General features: G+C 37.4%; 1 protein-coding gene and 1 pseudogene across 7 annotated transcripts in view; both read right to left on the minus strand.

Annotated features, from left to right (window-relative positions):
• Positions 1-2,174: 2,174 nt before the first annotated feature.
• PHTF1 (putative homeodomain transcription factor 1) overlaps positions 2,175-15,810 on the minus strand; it is a 66,282-nt gene continuing 52,646 nt past the window's right edge. For 5 of the 7 annotated variants that reach the window (XM_027090943.1, XM_027090945.1, XM_027090947.1 and 2 more), the window contains 4 exons: positions 9,869-10,024; positions 8,803-8,898; positions 7,977-8,102; positions 2,175-7,437 (listed from right to left, as the gene is read on the minus strand). In XM_027090943.1, the coding sequence (XP_026946744.1) occupies positions 7,417-7,437; positions 7,977-8,102; positions 8,803-8,898; positions 9,869-10,024 (399 nt within the window). In that variant the 3' untranslated portion in view covers positions 2,175-7,416. The remainder of the gene's footprint in view (positions 7,438-7,976; positions 8,103-8,802; positions 8,899-9,868; positions 10,025-15,810) is intronic. The other 2 variants (XR_003429540.1, XM_027090944.1) reach the window with 2 other exon arrangements.
• Positions 10,931-11,877, minus strand: LOC113611662 (glycine cleavage system H protein, mitochondrial-like; annotated as a pseudogene).

Consider the following 15,810-nt stretch of genomic DNA (forward strand, 5'->3'; position numbering starts at 1 on the left):
GCGACATAACTTTGATGTCATCTGTTGTCAGTCTGATGTGGCTCTTTCCTTTTTCTAAGTAACCTGTCACTGTACTGATTCTGTACTGACTTAGCAATGTGGCCTTGGAATGCTAAGCAAAATATGGATGTACTGGTTGTAAATGTTTATATATTGTACAGTACCTTTATATATACACTTGAGGTTCTGATTAGAGAAAGAGACCTGTAAATCGCTCGTTATTTTTTATATAGATATTAAAAAAAAAAGAAAAACAAAAATCAGTTCATGGCCTGCATTTCTTTTACTGTCAGGTTTATGTAATGTTGCTTTTTCTATTTGTGGAGCTAATTCTCATCATGGTCTGAGTCCTCAAATAGATTTTTATCCCTACAAAAGTAACAAATATTCAAAGTCCTACAATCAGAAAGACTCTTACAATGATGACTTTACCTGTATAGCTATACTTATCTATATGTAAAGCTCAAAATTAGTTTGAGTTGAATATCATTATACCTACTTAATACCTTTCACTGTAAGGAAAATAGCTTTGCATAAATAATTTGCTACCCCCCCCAAAAATCCTTTCTTACACTGTCAGGGAAAGAAAAGGACTTGTCTTATTGGAAATTGTCATCAGACATTTCTAATGGACGTAGCTGTGTAAGTCCAGTTACCACAAGGTCACAAACTCTATTTCATCAGACTGTGGCATTTCACATTATTTTTAAATCATTTTATTTACTCTAGGTTGTACTGGTAGAGTGAAGTATTTTGACTTGATTTCACTGAAATTCTTGGAATGAATAATGCCTAAAACCTAGCTCAAGACCATGGTTAACTGAATACTCTTGAGGAGAGAAATTAATTCCCGCCTGCCATTACTGAACTCACACTGAAAATAAACTCCAAACCCCGAGCCCTACCATGGAGATGTGTGTTGTAGCAAAGCCTGCAGAGTGGCAGCAAAATCATTCTGTTGCTGTTTTAGTGGACATATTTTCTTATTGGTCGTAACAGCAAAAAAGTTCTGGGATGCTATCACGTTGTCTCCCTAGGGAGATTAGTGAGTAAGAGTCTATACTATTGTCTTCTAACCCCTGTACGTTAAATATTTGGGGCCAAGTAGCTTTTGCACAGAGTCAACTCCTATTTCAGAAGTCTTGGACACAGAAAAGCATGCGGCTTTTTATTTCTACCTGAGCATACCTTGGTTATTTCCTTTTTTAATAGTCAGATATTCTCATGTAGAAGAAGTCAGATGCTTTTCAAGGTGAACTAATGAAGAGCTTCCTGTTTAATGTGTCCAACATTCAAAAAGAATTGGGTTTTAAGAAAGCAAGGACTACTCAAATTAGTTAAACTGTGTGACAGTCTTAACTACCGACCTCCACAGAGATGTGTTTAAGCTCGAGCTTAGTCCAGAGTGAGCTCCAGGAACTAAGGAACAGTGGTGTAAACAGACTTCAGTCACGAAACGTGATGATTCAGTCTGGCGTGAAGAATATATCAGAGCAACTTCTTACATCATCCTGGCATGCTCCAGTGCTAAGAACTACTTGTGCTTTTTAAACAATAACAGATTTGTTTATTTAGGCAGCTCTTTACTGCTTATGCTATTAAGGTTTATCAGCAATACAATGACTGGTTTAACGCACGCCATAATTATGACATGAACTCTATAATCTTTGCTTCAGTTGACTGAATTAGTTTAAGGTATCCACTAACTTGGATCTGTTTTCAAAGTTTCTATGCAAGTAGAGCCTTAAGTGTAAGAAGCGAGTATGAAGGCTTATTGAGAGTAGAATTTAGTAGAGTTCTGCCAAAGAACTCTGAACCTTTCTCACATACACATTAAAATACAAAAACATAGCCAAGTGCTTTAATTTAGCCTGAACCTATATTTTTCCAAAGAATCCTGTGGGTATTTGTCTATTTTACAATGTTTGCATTAAAGTCAAGCAGAACTATTAGCAAATTTTTATAGCAAATCAAGAGGCTTATTTTGTCCGTAATAAACAACTATTTGTTACCTTGAGTAATACCTTACTACAGCATATAGGCTCAGGGTGTGCTGCAGGAAAGGAATGGAATTATTTCACATTTGTGAAATTCAAACTTCATTATTCAAGATGGGCACCAATAACTGCAAGGAGCAAAGGATTACTTTAAATGACCAAACTAGTCAACAGCTGTATAGATGAGATGAAGTTTAATGAATTTACTTCTTGATAATTCCAAATCATACACTATATTTGGGAGTAAGACCCATTTGGCCCATTATGGTGTGTGTAGACTAAAAAATTTTGAAAATGAATTTCATTAATTTGAAAGAGGGTTATTTTTACAGTGCACAGGTTCACTTACCTCTAGATACAATGAACCAAAATTAAAAACACAGACCCGTAAGCTTACACTTTGGAGGACATCCTGGTATTTAGAACTTTTCTACTTGTCTCTGAAAGTTAAGAAAACCATACCCCAATTAGGCAAGTATTTGGTTATTCAACTTTTCAAAGTGTTTATATTATACATGAGGCATATAATGTACATTTTTAGGAAGTCTGTACATATTTAGGAAGTCTGAAGTCATACCTCCATAGCGATTTTAGGAGATAGAATTTTTCCCAATACAAATTATAAAAGTAGCTGAACAGGTATTTTTCTTATCCATCTATGGTTATTATTATTTCAATGAAATATATGTATGGCCTAATCCAGTTCTAGTTTTACATCTTGGTTTATTTAATTTCTCAGTAGCAGGTATCACTCCTTTTGGGAGATCAAAACAAAAGTCCAATCTCCTAGAAATTATTATACAGGAATAAATGAAGCACTGACAGTACAACTCTTCCATCCTAACAGAAGAAAAAAAAAAAAAACTACAGAAACAGTAGATTACTTGAGGTCTATTCATTTATTCTATGCATTTATATTACGTACCTATTATGGGGTCAGGTACTCGTCTGCATTCTGGGGACCTAGGAGTGAAAAACAACAACAACAAAAATTCCTGCCTTAAGGGACTTATATTCTAGTGGGGAAGGACAGAAACAAGTAGGCAAAAAATAAACAAGATAATCAGGTTCTGATAAGTGCCGTGAAGGAAATGAACAGGACCATATATAACTGATAACAAGGATAAGATGGGGAACAACTTTAACTCAGAGAAGGTCCTGCTAAGGAACTGACAGCTGAGAAGCCATTCAGGGGAGAACTGAAGAAAACATATTCTAGGCACAGTCTGATAAGAAAGAACTCGGTATAACGAGGAACACAGGGAGGCCAGTGTGGCTGTCAGGTACTGAGGAGGGAAATTTGGAATGATAATGAAGGGCCTTGGAGGCCAGCATAGGGAAAGCCAGGAAGGATTTAAGTAGGAATGATATAGTCTCCATATTTTTAAGCTCACTCACGTGGCTGTGGAGAACCGACTGCAGAGGCAAGAATGGGAAGGGAACAGTGGGTCAGCACAGTAATCCAGCTGAGCGCAAAGGAGGCTCAGTCTGTTAGCGGTGGAAACACAGAACCAACGTGACTGGCTGGTAGATTAGATATGGAGGGAAAGAGAGGAACCAAGAATAAACCCTAAGCCTTTGGCTTGAGCAATTGAGTAAACTTTTTTCTATTTACTAAAGTGGGAAAAACATTTACTCTCCCACCTCAGACAACTTAAAAACAAAAAAGGAAAAATATATATGAAAAAATGGGTGTTAGATGTTGGACAACAGGCAGTAAAAGATAGTGGAATTCAATGAGGTGAGCCCCATGTTTGCCCCAGATTACTTAGAGGCAGTTTCTAGGCTGTGGTGTAGGAAGGGGGTATCCAAACTGAACCAAGCAGCCTTGCTGAGTTGAGGTGAGAGTTGAGAATCTGGGGCGGCCAGGACAGCTAGAATTGGCAGGCCGAGTACCAGAGAGAAGACAGCTGCAGAGAGAGGAGAGCACAGCTGCACGGAGAGGAGAGAGCTCCAAAAATGTGCAGAGGTTTCCTTTCAAGTTTTCAGGTATTGATGAGCACAAGGAAATACTCAACAGGGAAAGAACCACCAAAAAGAAGCAGGCCAAAAATTCCTGAGCTGGGAAGAGTTCATGTTCCCACAGTTAAACTGGAAAAACCTGATCATGAACAGGGTTACCAGGTAGACTCAGGAGGATTTTACTTCAGTTGTGGAGAAAAGTAGCACCAGAGTAAAGGCTGCTCTGGCCCACCTAACAAAGCTTAAAAGCAAGCCTTGAAATGATCAAACTATTTTCAAGTATCTTGACTGCATTCTAAAACAAAGCTCAAGAATATTTAAAAGAATACACACACACACGAAGACCCAACACCCAACAATGTAAAATTCACATCCATTAAGAAATTACTAGGCATGTAAAGAAGCAGGAAAGTATGACCCAAAATGAGGAGAAAAATAAATCAACAAAAACAAACCCCCAAATAACACAGACGATGGCTGTTATAATGTTCTTATTTACTATTTCTATTATAAATATTATGAAAACAAGATAGAGAAAAGAAACAGCACGTTAAAGAGAGACATGAGGATACAAAAAACTGAAAAAGCAATATCAAAATTCTGTAGACAAAATACATTGGGTAGGATTAACAGCAAATTAGTGCAGAAGAACAGGTTAGTGAACTTGAGGCACAGCAATAGAAATAGTCGTGCCAGTCTTCTGTCTTTAATAGAAATTAAAAACAGAAGACTGGGACAATGTACAGAACATCAGTAAGGTGTGGGACAACTTCAAGCAGCCTAATTAACATGTGGAGTCTCAGGAGGTGGGAGACTGGGGTATAGAAAACTTATTTTAAGAAATAACAGTCAAAATTTTTCCAAATTTGATGCAAACTAAAAATCCAGAGACCCAGTAAGTGCAACAAATCCCAAGCACACACACAAATAATGAAGACAACTACACCAATGCACATTATAACTAAATAGCACAAATTCACTGAAAAAGGTAAAAACCTTAAAAGCAGCCAGAGTTTAAAAAAAAATAATAATACAGAAGAACGAAGATGACAATGACAGCAGACTTCTTGTCAGAAGCAAGGCAATCCAGGAGGCAGTAGAGCAGCAACATCTTTAAAACTAGAATTTTATGCCCAGAAAAAACATCTTTCAAACATAAAGATTCAAAAATCTTTCTCAACAAGGTAGGCCTATACACCTTGCTAAAAAGATTTTGGATTTTTACCTTCAAAGTAATACTAAGCCATTAATAGATTCTAAACGATGAGACTGAGACTTGCATTTCAGAAAAGACACCTTAGCTTTTGAGATGAATAGGTGGGCATGGGGGAGAGGGGCAGAAAAGCAGAATCTTGTTCAAAAACAAAGGATGTTGACTTAGATGAGGGTGGTGAAAGTGGGGATGGAGAAGAAAGGACTGATTAGAAAAATATCTAGAAGATAATTACTCACAGACTTGATGACTCGATGTGAGGTATGAGAAAGGCAAGAGTGAAAAATGATTCCCAAGTTTCCGACATGAGCAACTACCCATACAGTTAATTTTACCCACCTGAAAAATCATTTAAACCAATTATACACCATCAAAACTATAACCGAAACAACTCACAGGAGTAAGCTATTCTGAATACTGCATTTACGCTAAAGATTCACTGTGTAAAAAATTCAAATAAAAATAGAACAGTGGGTTTTTTTTTGTAACAGAAAAAGATAAAGCTTTCTTCATCCGAAATCTGCACTGAGCAGTTCAATCCTGGATTTGAGATAGCTGCTATTGTCCCTTATGGAAAACAGTTAAAGCATGATTTCTATGAGCCATCTGCTGAGATACTGAAGTGGCTTTACAGATCAGTTCCTTCCAAAGGTAAATCACTATAATGGGGTTTTACTTTTTAAAAAGAATTGTAACTCTCACGCAGTATTTGGAATGGCTGCAAATTTTTGGTAATCCACTTCTAGTTCAGCAATCTTGCCCCCTAGGTTTCTATCTTCACAGTTAGGAATCTATCAGCAAAAGATTTTTAAAGGGTTTTAAACAGTAATTACAAATGTTTATGGTGGATTTATTAAGGGCGATGTACTTTATGCTATGTTAAGTACCTTACCTGATAATCTCATTTAACCTTAACAACACTATTAGGTAGTTATTATCCTTATGAAGCAGGTAAAGAAATTGAGATGCAAAAATGTTAAGTAACTTGCCTTAGACTACGAAGCTAATAAGTAGCAGAGCCAAGGATATGAATCCAGAAAGGTCTGACCTCAATTCCTGGACTTAAGAAATTCATCTTTAAACCTCAAAAATCTTCCTGCATATTAGGATATGTGTAAATGATACACTGATTTTGCATGTACATACTTCACATGTAATAACTAAGTTTCCTAATTATTTCCATTTAAAAATTCACAAAATCTTGTCATTAAAATGTGGGCTTTCAATTTGCCTCGAGAGATTCTTCAAAGTGGGTAACTTAATGAGCAGGAATTAAATGTAGACTATTAGAGTTTTCATTAACATATGTATACGCATGTATGTGCAATAGGGGATACTGATAAGAGAATCCAAATCATCAGTGGCATAGCTTGGCTCAGTACAGACACCGAGGACATGAGATTATACTGAGGGTTAAATACACTGAGTCTCACAACAGATAAACTATGAACGCTTCACTTAGTAGTGTGATGGGAAACATAGCTCAGATGATTTAAATGGAAAACATGTTTTATGGTGGACACGGATGAGTGTGCATAGACTTAAATTTCTCATGCTGGATTACATGCCATATTACATGCATGACTCTTTCACCAACAACTATACAGTTATTAGGATTAACTTCAAAATTATAAACTAAGTAAAATTTTCTCCATAGTTTAACAGAAAATCACAGTTTAAAAGGTTATTTTTTTCTTTCAACAACAACAAAAAAGCCTAGAAACTGAAATTCTCCAATAAAGTTCTTTTATTCAGGCTCAACCTAAAATAGTTTAAACTTGATCTATCTTTGCTAGAGAAATGAAATCTCCAATTCTATAGACTGTAATAGAAAAGTACTGAATTTGCATATTTCCAATAAAGGATTTTGCTTCATGCTTTGGGCATCTGCCATAGTTACCCGAAAGACTATTTCCAATAAATATAACTGTCACAGCACTGAAATGCCCAGAATAAATTTCCTAACTTAAAAAGTTGTCCTTAACTTACTATAACACCACAGTCTTCAGTCTTCTGACTACTCATACTATTTGAAAACCATGAAAATACAGGTGTTTAGCATGCACACCCAGTTGGAAAGGCTCTGTTCCTCTGAAAACACCATTCGTTAGATTAGGTAGAGCTGAGGGCACCTCTCCGTGTGAACAAGCAGGTGGGTGTCTCATGGGTTTGCAGTCATCTCTCTCCTTAATGGGTTAAGCACTGATGCCAGCAAGGGGAGAAAGTCCGGGCACATGACTCAGCTTATGACTTAATTTTCCACAGCTAAGAAAAGAAAATCACCAAAATAGTTAGTTTTATGACAAATAGGTGGGGTTGATAGGTACACTTACATGTAAACCAAGAACCGTTTACATAAGAAAAAAGTACCAGCTGTGACAACAGCAACCATAGAACATCATAGAGAAAAAACCGTTAACAATTTCCAGGATCAAAAAAGATATACTGCAGTTCACGGGTTTTTGGTTTTCATTCATTCTGCCTCTGTACATTTCCCTAGATCAGAGGCCAACCCAGCCCACGCTATTAAATTGACATGAGATTCAAACTTGATTTTTTTGTTCCATTCAAGAGCACGATCTATTGTACTTGCATAAAATGAAAAAACCTAAGCTGAATGTCTATTTCAAATGTCTATTTCTCTACCTCAAGAGTTATTTCCATGCCAGTCCCTCCCTCCCTCCTTCCACCCTCCCTCTCTCGCTCTCTCTCACACACACACACACAGTGGGAAGAACAAAGATTACTATATACAATAAGTTTTAAGACCAAGGCAGATGCTACAAAGTGATAATCACACTTACTCTTATATTAAATCCTAAAAGATCACTTATAACACCTGAGACAGCAGAAAGGATAACTACTCGTGTGATATTGTAGATCAAGGGATTCATTGTCAGTCCGTAGAGTCTAAATGGTGTGTCCAGCTCCTACAAAAACATGAAAGAACTGAGATGAAATACATGGTTTCATAATAGCCACCAGTGATTTCTCGACTGTTTTTTTCAGTCTTGGGAGAGGATGATTGCTTAATACCTCTTCCCTTAATGTTCAATAGCTACCTTCAAAAAACCTGTAATGAGGGGAAGCGGGGGAGGGATAAATTTGGAATTTGGGATTAACAGATACAGACTATTGTATATAAAATAAACAACAAGGACCTACTGTATTGTACAGGGAACTATGTTCAATATCTTGTAATAACCTATAATGGAAAAGAATCTGAATATATATATCACTTTGCAGTACACCAGAAATACTGTAAATCAACTATACTTCAATTAAAAATAATAATTTTAAAATTAAAAAGTAATGAATGAATGAATGAATTAATTAATGCCTGTAATGGACTCTCACCTACTTTTCCACTAGCTAAGTTTTTAAAGGTGGATTCAAGCAATATGCTATTTGTTATTTTTTAATGTAATTTTAAAATGTGACAGACATCAGCAATCACTAGAACTTGGGTAGCAAGTTGGGAAACTTTTTCTCATAGAGTCATTAACCCCAAACTATCAAGTTGGTAGTTTGAATCTACACAGCATCTATCTGTTACTAGGGTCCTCTCCAAGAAGTACAGCATTGATTTAATTAAATGGTAGTAAAAATGTATCACAGGGTATTACTTACTTTCAACAACTTGGTGGATAGCTTTAAAACATTGTTTACTAGAGTAAGCTGTTCTTTCTTATTCGGCTTTTTTTCCATTTTAAGATATAAATTAATCTAAGGGAAGGAATAGAGATTAGGGCAAATGTCATGGAAAAGATAGATATATATATTGCATTCAACATGGCAGATTTTGAGGTCAATGTTTTCAAGTAAAATAAATTTCAAAATTCCAGTAGCTATTTCTTCAGAGCACATATGCCACCTACCCAAACCCCCATCCCTAATCAGTCACATATGGCAAAGAAAAGCTATTTAGTGAAGAAAAAATAACAATGAAGCAATTTATCAAAACAATGCAAACTTTTATATTAATTATAGCAATTAAAATGTAAACTCCTTGAGTTCAAAAACTATATCTTATTCATCTTGGTATCCCCCAAATAATCTAACATCCTCCTTAAACATTCATGGAATGGAAAAAGATCGCTGCTTTTAACTTACTAATCCCTTGTTTTTCCCCTTATGGTAAGAACTCTCCACTATAATTCTAAGGCCAAAAAAAAAAAAAAAAACTAATGATATTAGGTATTTTTATTTAAAACTTATGGATAAACATGAAATTAAAAACAAAAAAACCAACTCTATACTACTCTGTATTTATAAGAAACATTTCTCAATTGTAATATCTACTCACATACTAAAGAGCAAGTATTTTCCAAACACTGAATGTATTCAGCGTTTGACTGATAAAGAAAGTCAAGAAGCTTATTAAACATCCTTAAATGACAGGTACTCTAAAGATCTAATACTTGACACAGAATATGAGATTAAAAGCACGCTCCATTACCACCAAAAAAAATAATTTTTATACTATGAAGTAGCACCCAATCCTGGGAGCAGGTGGGAAAGATAATATCCTCATTTTATAAAGAGGAAGCAATTATATAGTTGCAAAGTGACTTGTAAGGTGTAAGGTCATATAGCTAGAAAGTGACAGAATCTAGACTCAACCCTGAATCTTCTGCAGAAATCTTATTATACCATCTCTAACCACTGAATCAAACTGTCAAGGACCAATCAATACCTGTTCAGTAAGTAATATTGAGACATTGCTGTATTTCTTATTGGTTTCAGACCCCAGTGAGGCTAAGCGCAGTAAGAAAAGTAGTAAAGCTGATTCCCAGATCAAAAACTCCCAATTATAAGCATCATTTAGGAAAGTTTTATGTCCCCGGAGAACCTATGAAAAGGACCAAAAAAAAGTTAAGTTTTTCACTTGTCTTAAAATCTGTAATTACTCCTTTACTCTAGAACTTTAAAAACATTTACAAGATACCAATATTTTAATACTCAAAGTAGGAGACTTTTAATACTCATAAAGTATTATCTATTCAATTAGTAATTATGTATTTCTCTAAGTTTCCTAGATTTTCTTCTTTGCATGAGAGACAGCAAGGGTCTGGAAGTAACAAGAGAAGAAAACATAATAGAATAAGGGAAATAAGACAAATATATTTCCAAACTCTTTAACCACAAGTGTGCCCACTCACGATTATATGGTGACCATTTTTCAAAGTAGGGTTGGCCAAAAAGTTCCTTTGGTTTTTAAGTAAAAATAAATGACACATTTTTCATTTTCACCAAGAACTTCATTGAACAACGTATTCACCCTTTTGTTCCACTACCTTCTGCCATTTTTCAGGCAACTTCATAATTCCATCTTCCCAAAACTTTTTTATCTTTTTGAGCAAAGAACTGTTCCAGGTGCCTTTTACAGTCTTGCAGGGAATTGAAAATTTTTTCCATTAAGAGAATTTTGTAAAGACCTAAATAAATGGAAATCCGAAGGTGCAATGTCTGGTGAATGTGGCGGATGAATCAGAACTTCCCAGCCAAGCTGTAACAGTTTTCGCCTGGTCATCAAAGAAACATGTGGTCTTGTGTTATCCTGATGGAAGATTATGCGTTTTCTGTTGACTAATTCTGGATGCTTTTCATTGAGTGCTGCTTTCAGTTGGTCTAATTGGGAGCAGTATTTTTTTTTTTAAGAATTTGAATATTTTATTATTAAACTGTTTCTTATTTTCCGGCAAGGCTATTGCTTTACTGTATAAAAATAGCACCAGCAAACACAGTATATTGCAAAATTAAGATAGTAATGTTCTTTACTGGACACTATACAACTAGCAAACTTTTCTCCACTGCCATTTATTTCCAGTGGCAAGTTCATTGAGTATTTTGACCCAAATCCAGGGATGGCTGTAAGCAAGTTACAATATTATATAAGGTTAAGATAACAATGTTATCCTTGAATTGCATCATTTTTATAACTAGTTTTACCACAGATAATTTCAGGAATTCTGAGTATTATAACTGGAGACTAGCCTAAAAATCACAGGCTGTTGTGAAAAAGATGCATGTGTTTATCTGAAATCATTAGGAGGTTAAGGGGTATTTTCTTCAGGCAACATTGTTGCAAGTAGTTTATTTTGCTAAAAGTTGCTTTTTAAAAATCTATCCACCACTAATTTAAGACAACTATGCTAGATTAAGTTGTTTCAAACTAATTTATTTAGGGGTTCCATTTTCACTCCTCAATAGATTTTATGTATTTCTCATGTGCTTCTTCACTCATTAGTTCATCTAGTTCTGAAGGATTACTGAGTGTCATCTTGACCAGCCAACCATCATCATAACAAGATCTGTTGACAAGTCCTGGATTTTCTGCTAGGGCTTCATTAATTTCAGTTACTTCTGATAGAGGAGAATAGAGTTCACTAGCAGCTTTCACACTTTCCAAAGCACCAAATTCCTCTTGTTTGTTCAATTTTGTCCCAACTTTAGGCAGACTACAGTAAACAACATCTCCCAAAGATTCCTGTGCAAAATGTTTGATTCCTACTGTTCCAACACCGCTTTCTGTTGTTACCCATTCATGGTTGTCTGTGAATTTACGACCCGACAGTAGAGTGGGTCCAGTGCGCAGCGCCCGGACGGCGCCCGCCCACAGTCCCCAGGGCCGCGGCAGGCAGGGTGCATTGGGCGCAGGCTGCAGACCGCGGCCCGCACTCTCCATGCCACTCGCAGCACCATGTTCGCAGGGGTGCTGGGAGCAGTACTTGTTGGAATTAATCGTTTGGTTTTCTGGAAGGAGCTCATAATAGAGGACTCCCTTCCAATCCCACCAAATACACAACATCACCTCCTTTGGATGAAGACCGACCTTTGGTGTGGTTGGTGGTGGTTCATTTCGCTTGCCCCGCGATCTCTTCCATTCCTCATTATTGTACACTATCCACTTTTCATCTCCCGTCACAATATGTTTTAAAAATGGAACATTTTCGTTACGTTTAAGCAGAGAATCGCATGTGGAAATACAGTCAAGAAGATTTTTTTCGCTTTACTTACGTAAAACCCAAACATCAAAGCGATGGACATAACCCAGCTGGTGCACATGATTTTCATTGCTCAACTTGGATATTGTATGTCGGCTATCTCCTGTGTGGTATAATGTTGATTATTCTCAATTGATGTCTCGATTTGAACACTATCAACTCCAACTGGTCTACCCGACCACAGAGTAACGTCCAGAGAGAAATCTCCAGCACAAAACTTCACAAACCACTTTTGACACGTTCGATCAGTCACAGCACCTTCTCCATATACTGCACAAGTCTTTTTTGCATTTCATTTGCGGTTTTACCTTTCTTGAAATAATAAAGCATAATATGCCGAAAATGTTGCTTTTTTTCTTCCACCTTCAATATTCCATATTCAACATGGCTGCACAAAAATTCACCAGTTTTGATAAGTTTTTTTTTTTTAAATGCAGGCTGACATGACAGCTGTCACAATACAATCTAATGAAATTGTTTCAAATGAAGTTAGACAACTAAGCACTCCTAGAGCCATCTTATGGAAAAAAACTGAACAAACTTTTTGACCAACCCAATAGTAAATTTGCATTTGAATAACAGAGCCCCCTAAAACATGCGGCCCATCCCACTGGCATGACTAGAAAATCCTGAGGATCAGCTCTTTACTCCACTTTAGGATCTGAATAACAACAGCCGCAGCCACCAATTATAAAATGCCTATGATGTGTCAAGTTTTCAGGTAAAAGTTCTTGTTTTTTACAAAATTTTTTTGTTGATTGAAATGTAAAGACGTTTACTAAAGCAAAAGCCCAAGGTAAATATACAGAGACCCCTCACAGAAACTACATGCGGGCCTTTGAAAATCAGGAAGTCAGCAGGTAGCTGCCCTCCCCATCTCCCTTCCACTAGGGCCATTCAGGCTCCCCCCTCCACTCCTCTCAGCTAATTCCACTGCCTTGCAAGACCCTTCTTTACTGCTCCCCCCAACTCTGACTTGTTTCCAATGCTACTGGCCCCAGTGATCCCTTCTGACCTTTCTTCTGCAAAGTCCACCACTGATACCTCAGGTTTTCATTTCTAATTTGCAAAAGAGGGAATATGTTTAGTTTAGTCTGGGTCAGGTATTCACCCCAGCAAGTTACTTACAACTAAGGGGTGGGGGTGGGGGGCGGCAGGGGGGAGGAAAGTAACAACTAATAGCAACCTAAAAGTGCTGAAAGTAACTGGCAACCTAGAAATCTCTACCCATTAAAAATATCCTTCAAACATGAAAGTGATAAAAGACATTTTCAAACAAACAAAAACTGAGAGAATTCATCACCAGCAGATTCTTCAAGCAGGCAGGAAATAATCCCAGAGAAAAACACAGAAATGCACAAACTAATGAAAAGTAATGGAAAGGGTAAATATGTAGGTAAATATAAATGAATAATTAACTACAAAAAGCAATAATAATTACATCTTATGGGTTTAAGATATATGTAAAATTAAAATGAAGGACATGTGTAACACAAAAGTGAATGGGTAAAAAAAAAAAAAAAAGTGAATGGGTAAATGACATAAAGTGTTGTAAGGTCCTAGCATGGTAAATTAATAATTTTATTAGACTGTAATAAGCTAAGGATGTATGTTGTAATCTCTGGGGTCAACAGTAGTAAATATATATATATATATATATATATATAAAGTTAACAGAGAGGATTAAATGAAATATTTTAACATATTTGATTAATAAAAGATGGCCAAAAAAAAAGAGAAAAAGGAAAATTAACAAATGAACCAAATAGGAACCAAATAGTATTTGTAGTTATAGTAATTAAGTTTAACTGGGTCAGACATTCCAAATCACTAAAACTGGGAGGCTGGATTAAGAAACAAGCAAACAGGAGCAGGACTGGAGACAACGTAATGGAGTAGAAGGACCTTGAGCTCACCTCCTCTCACAAGCACATCAAAATCACAACTAACTGCTGAACAACCATCAGTAAAAAAGACTGGAGGCTACCAAAAAAAAATATTCTACATTCAAAGACATAAAGAAGAAACCACAGTGAGATGGTAGGAGGGGTGCACTCGTAATATAATCAAATCCCATACAGCCTGGGTGGGTGACCCACAAACTGGAGAATAATTATATCACAGAAATTCTCCCCAAGGAATGAGAGCTCTGAGCCCCACACCAGGTTCCCCAGCCTAGGGGTCTGGCACTGGGAGGAGGAGCCCCAGAGCATTTGGCTTTGAAGGCCAGTGGGGCTTGATTGTAGGAGCTCCACGGGACTGGGGAAAACAGAGACTTCACTCTTGGAGGGCATATACAAGGTCCTTGTGCACTGGGACTGAGGGCAAAAGCAGTGACTTCATAGGAGCCTGGGCCAGACCTCCCTGCTGGTCTTGGAGGGTCTCCTGGGAAGGCAGGGGGCAGCTGTGGCTCTCTCTAGGATCATAAAAGCTGGTGGCTGACACACTGAGGAGTGTTCATTGATGTGAACTCTGGCTGGAGGTAGACATCTCGCTTGGGATCTTGGCACCAAGGCCTGGCCCCACCCAACGGCCTGTAGGCTCCAGTGCTGGGACGCCTCAGGCCAAACAACCAAGAGGGCAGGAACACAGCCCCACCCATCAGTAGACAGGCTGCCCGAAGACTTCCTGAGCCCACAGCCACCTCCAGACATGCCCCTTGACATGGCCCTGCCCACCAGAGGGCCAGCACCCAGCTCCACTCACCAGTGGGCAGGCACTGGCCCCTCCCACCAGGAAGCCTGGACAAGCCTCTAGACCAGCCTCACCCACCAGGGGGAAGACACTAGAAGCAAGAAAACTGCAATCCCATGGCCTGTGGAACTAACTCCAAAAACACAGGTCAGAACCCACCCTGGGAATGGTCCCTGGCCCTTAGGTAACAAGATGGGAGTGTACTGTTGGGACACATAGGACATCCCCTACAGAGGACCACTTCTCCAAGGTCAAGAAATGTTAACTATTCTACTACATACGTAAGAAAACAAATAGAAATTTAAACAAAAAGAGACAGCAAAGGAATATGTTCCAGACAAAGAAACAAGATAAAACTCCAGAAGAACAACTAAGTAAACTGGAGATAGGCAATCTACCTGAGAAAGAGTTCAAAGTAATGATTGTAAAGATGATCCAAGAGCTCAGGAAAAGAATGGATGCACAGAGCAAGAAGTTATTAGCAAAGAGTTAGAAAATATAAAGAACAACCAAACAGAGTTGAAGAATGCAATAACTGAAATGAAAAATACACTAGAAGGAATCAATAGCAGAATAAATGAGGCAGAAGAACAAATCAGTGAACTGGAAGACAGAGTAGTGGAAATCACTGATGTGGAACAGAATAAAGAAAAACGAATGAAAAGAAATGAACACAGGTTAAGAGACCTCTGGGACAATGTCAAATGCACCAACATTTGCATTATAGGGGTCCCAGAAGGAGAAGAGGGAGAGAAAGGGCCTAAGAAAATATTTGAAGACATAATAGCTGAACACTTCCCTAACATGGGAAAGGAAACAGTCACCCAAGTCCAGGAAGCATAGAGAATCCCATATAGGATTAACTCAAGGAGGAACAGACTGAGACACATAGTCATCAAACTGACAAAAATTAAAGACAGAGAAAATATGAAAACAA

Source organism: Aethalodelphis obliquidens, unplaced genomic scaffold (genome assembly GCF_003676395.1).
Source record: "Aethalodelphis obliquidens isolate GAN/ISIS:26980383/991018 unplaced genomic scaffold, ASM367639v1 scaffold70, whole genome shotgun sequence".
Taxonomy (NCBI): Eukaryota; Metazoa; Chordata; class Mammalia; order Artiodactyla; family Delphinidae; genus Aethalodelphis; species Aethalodelphis obliquidens.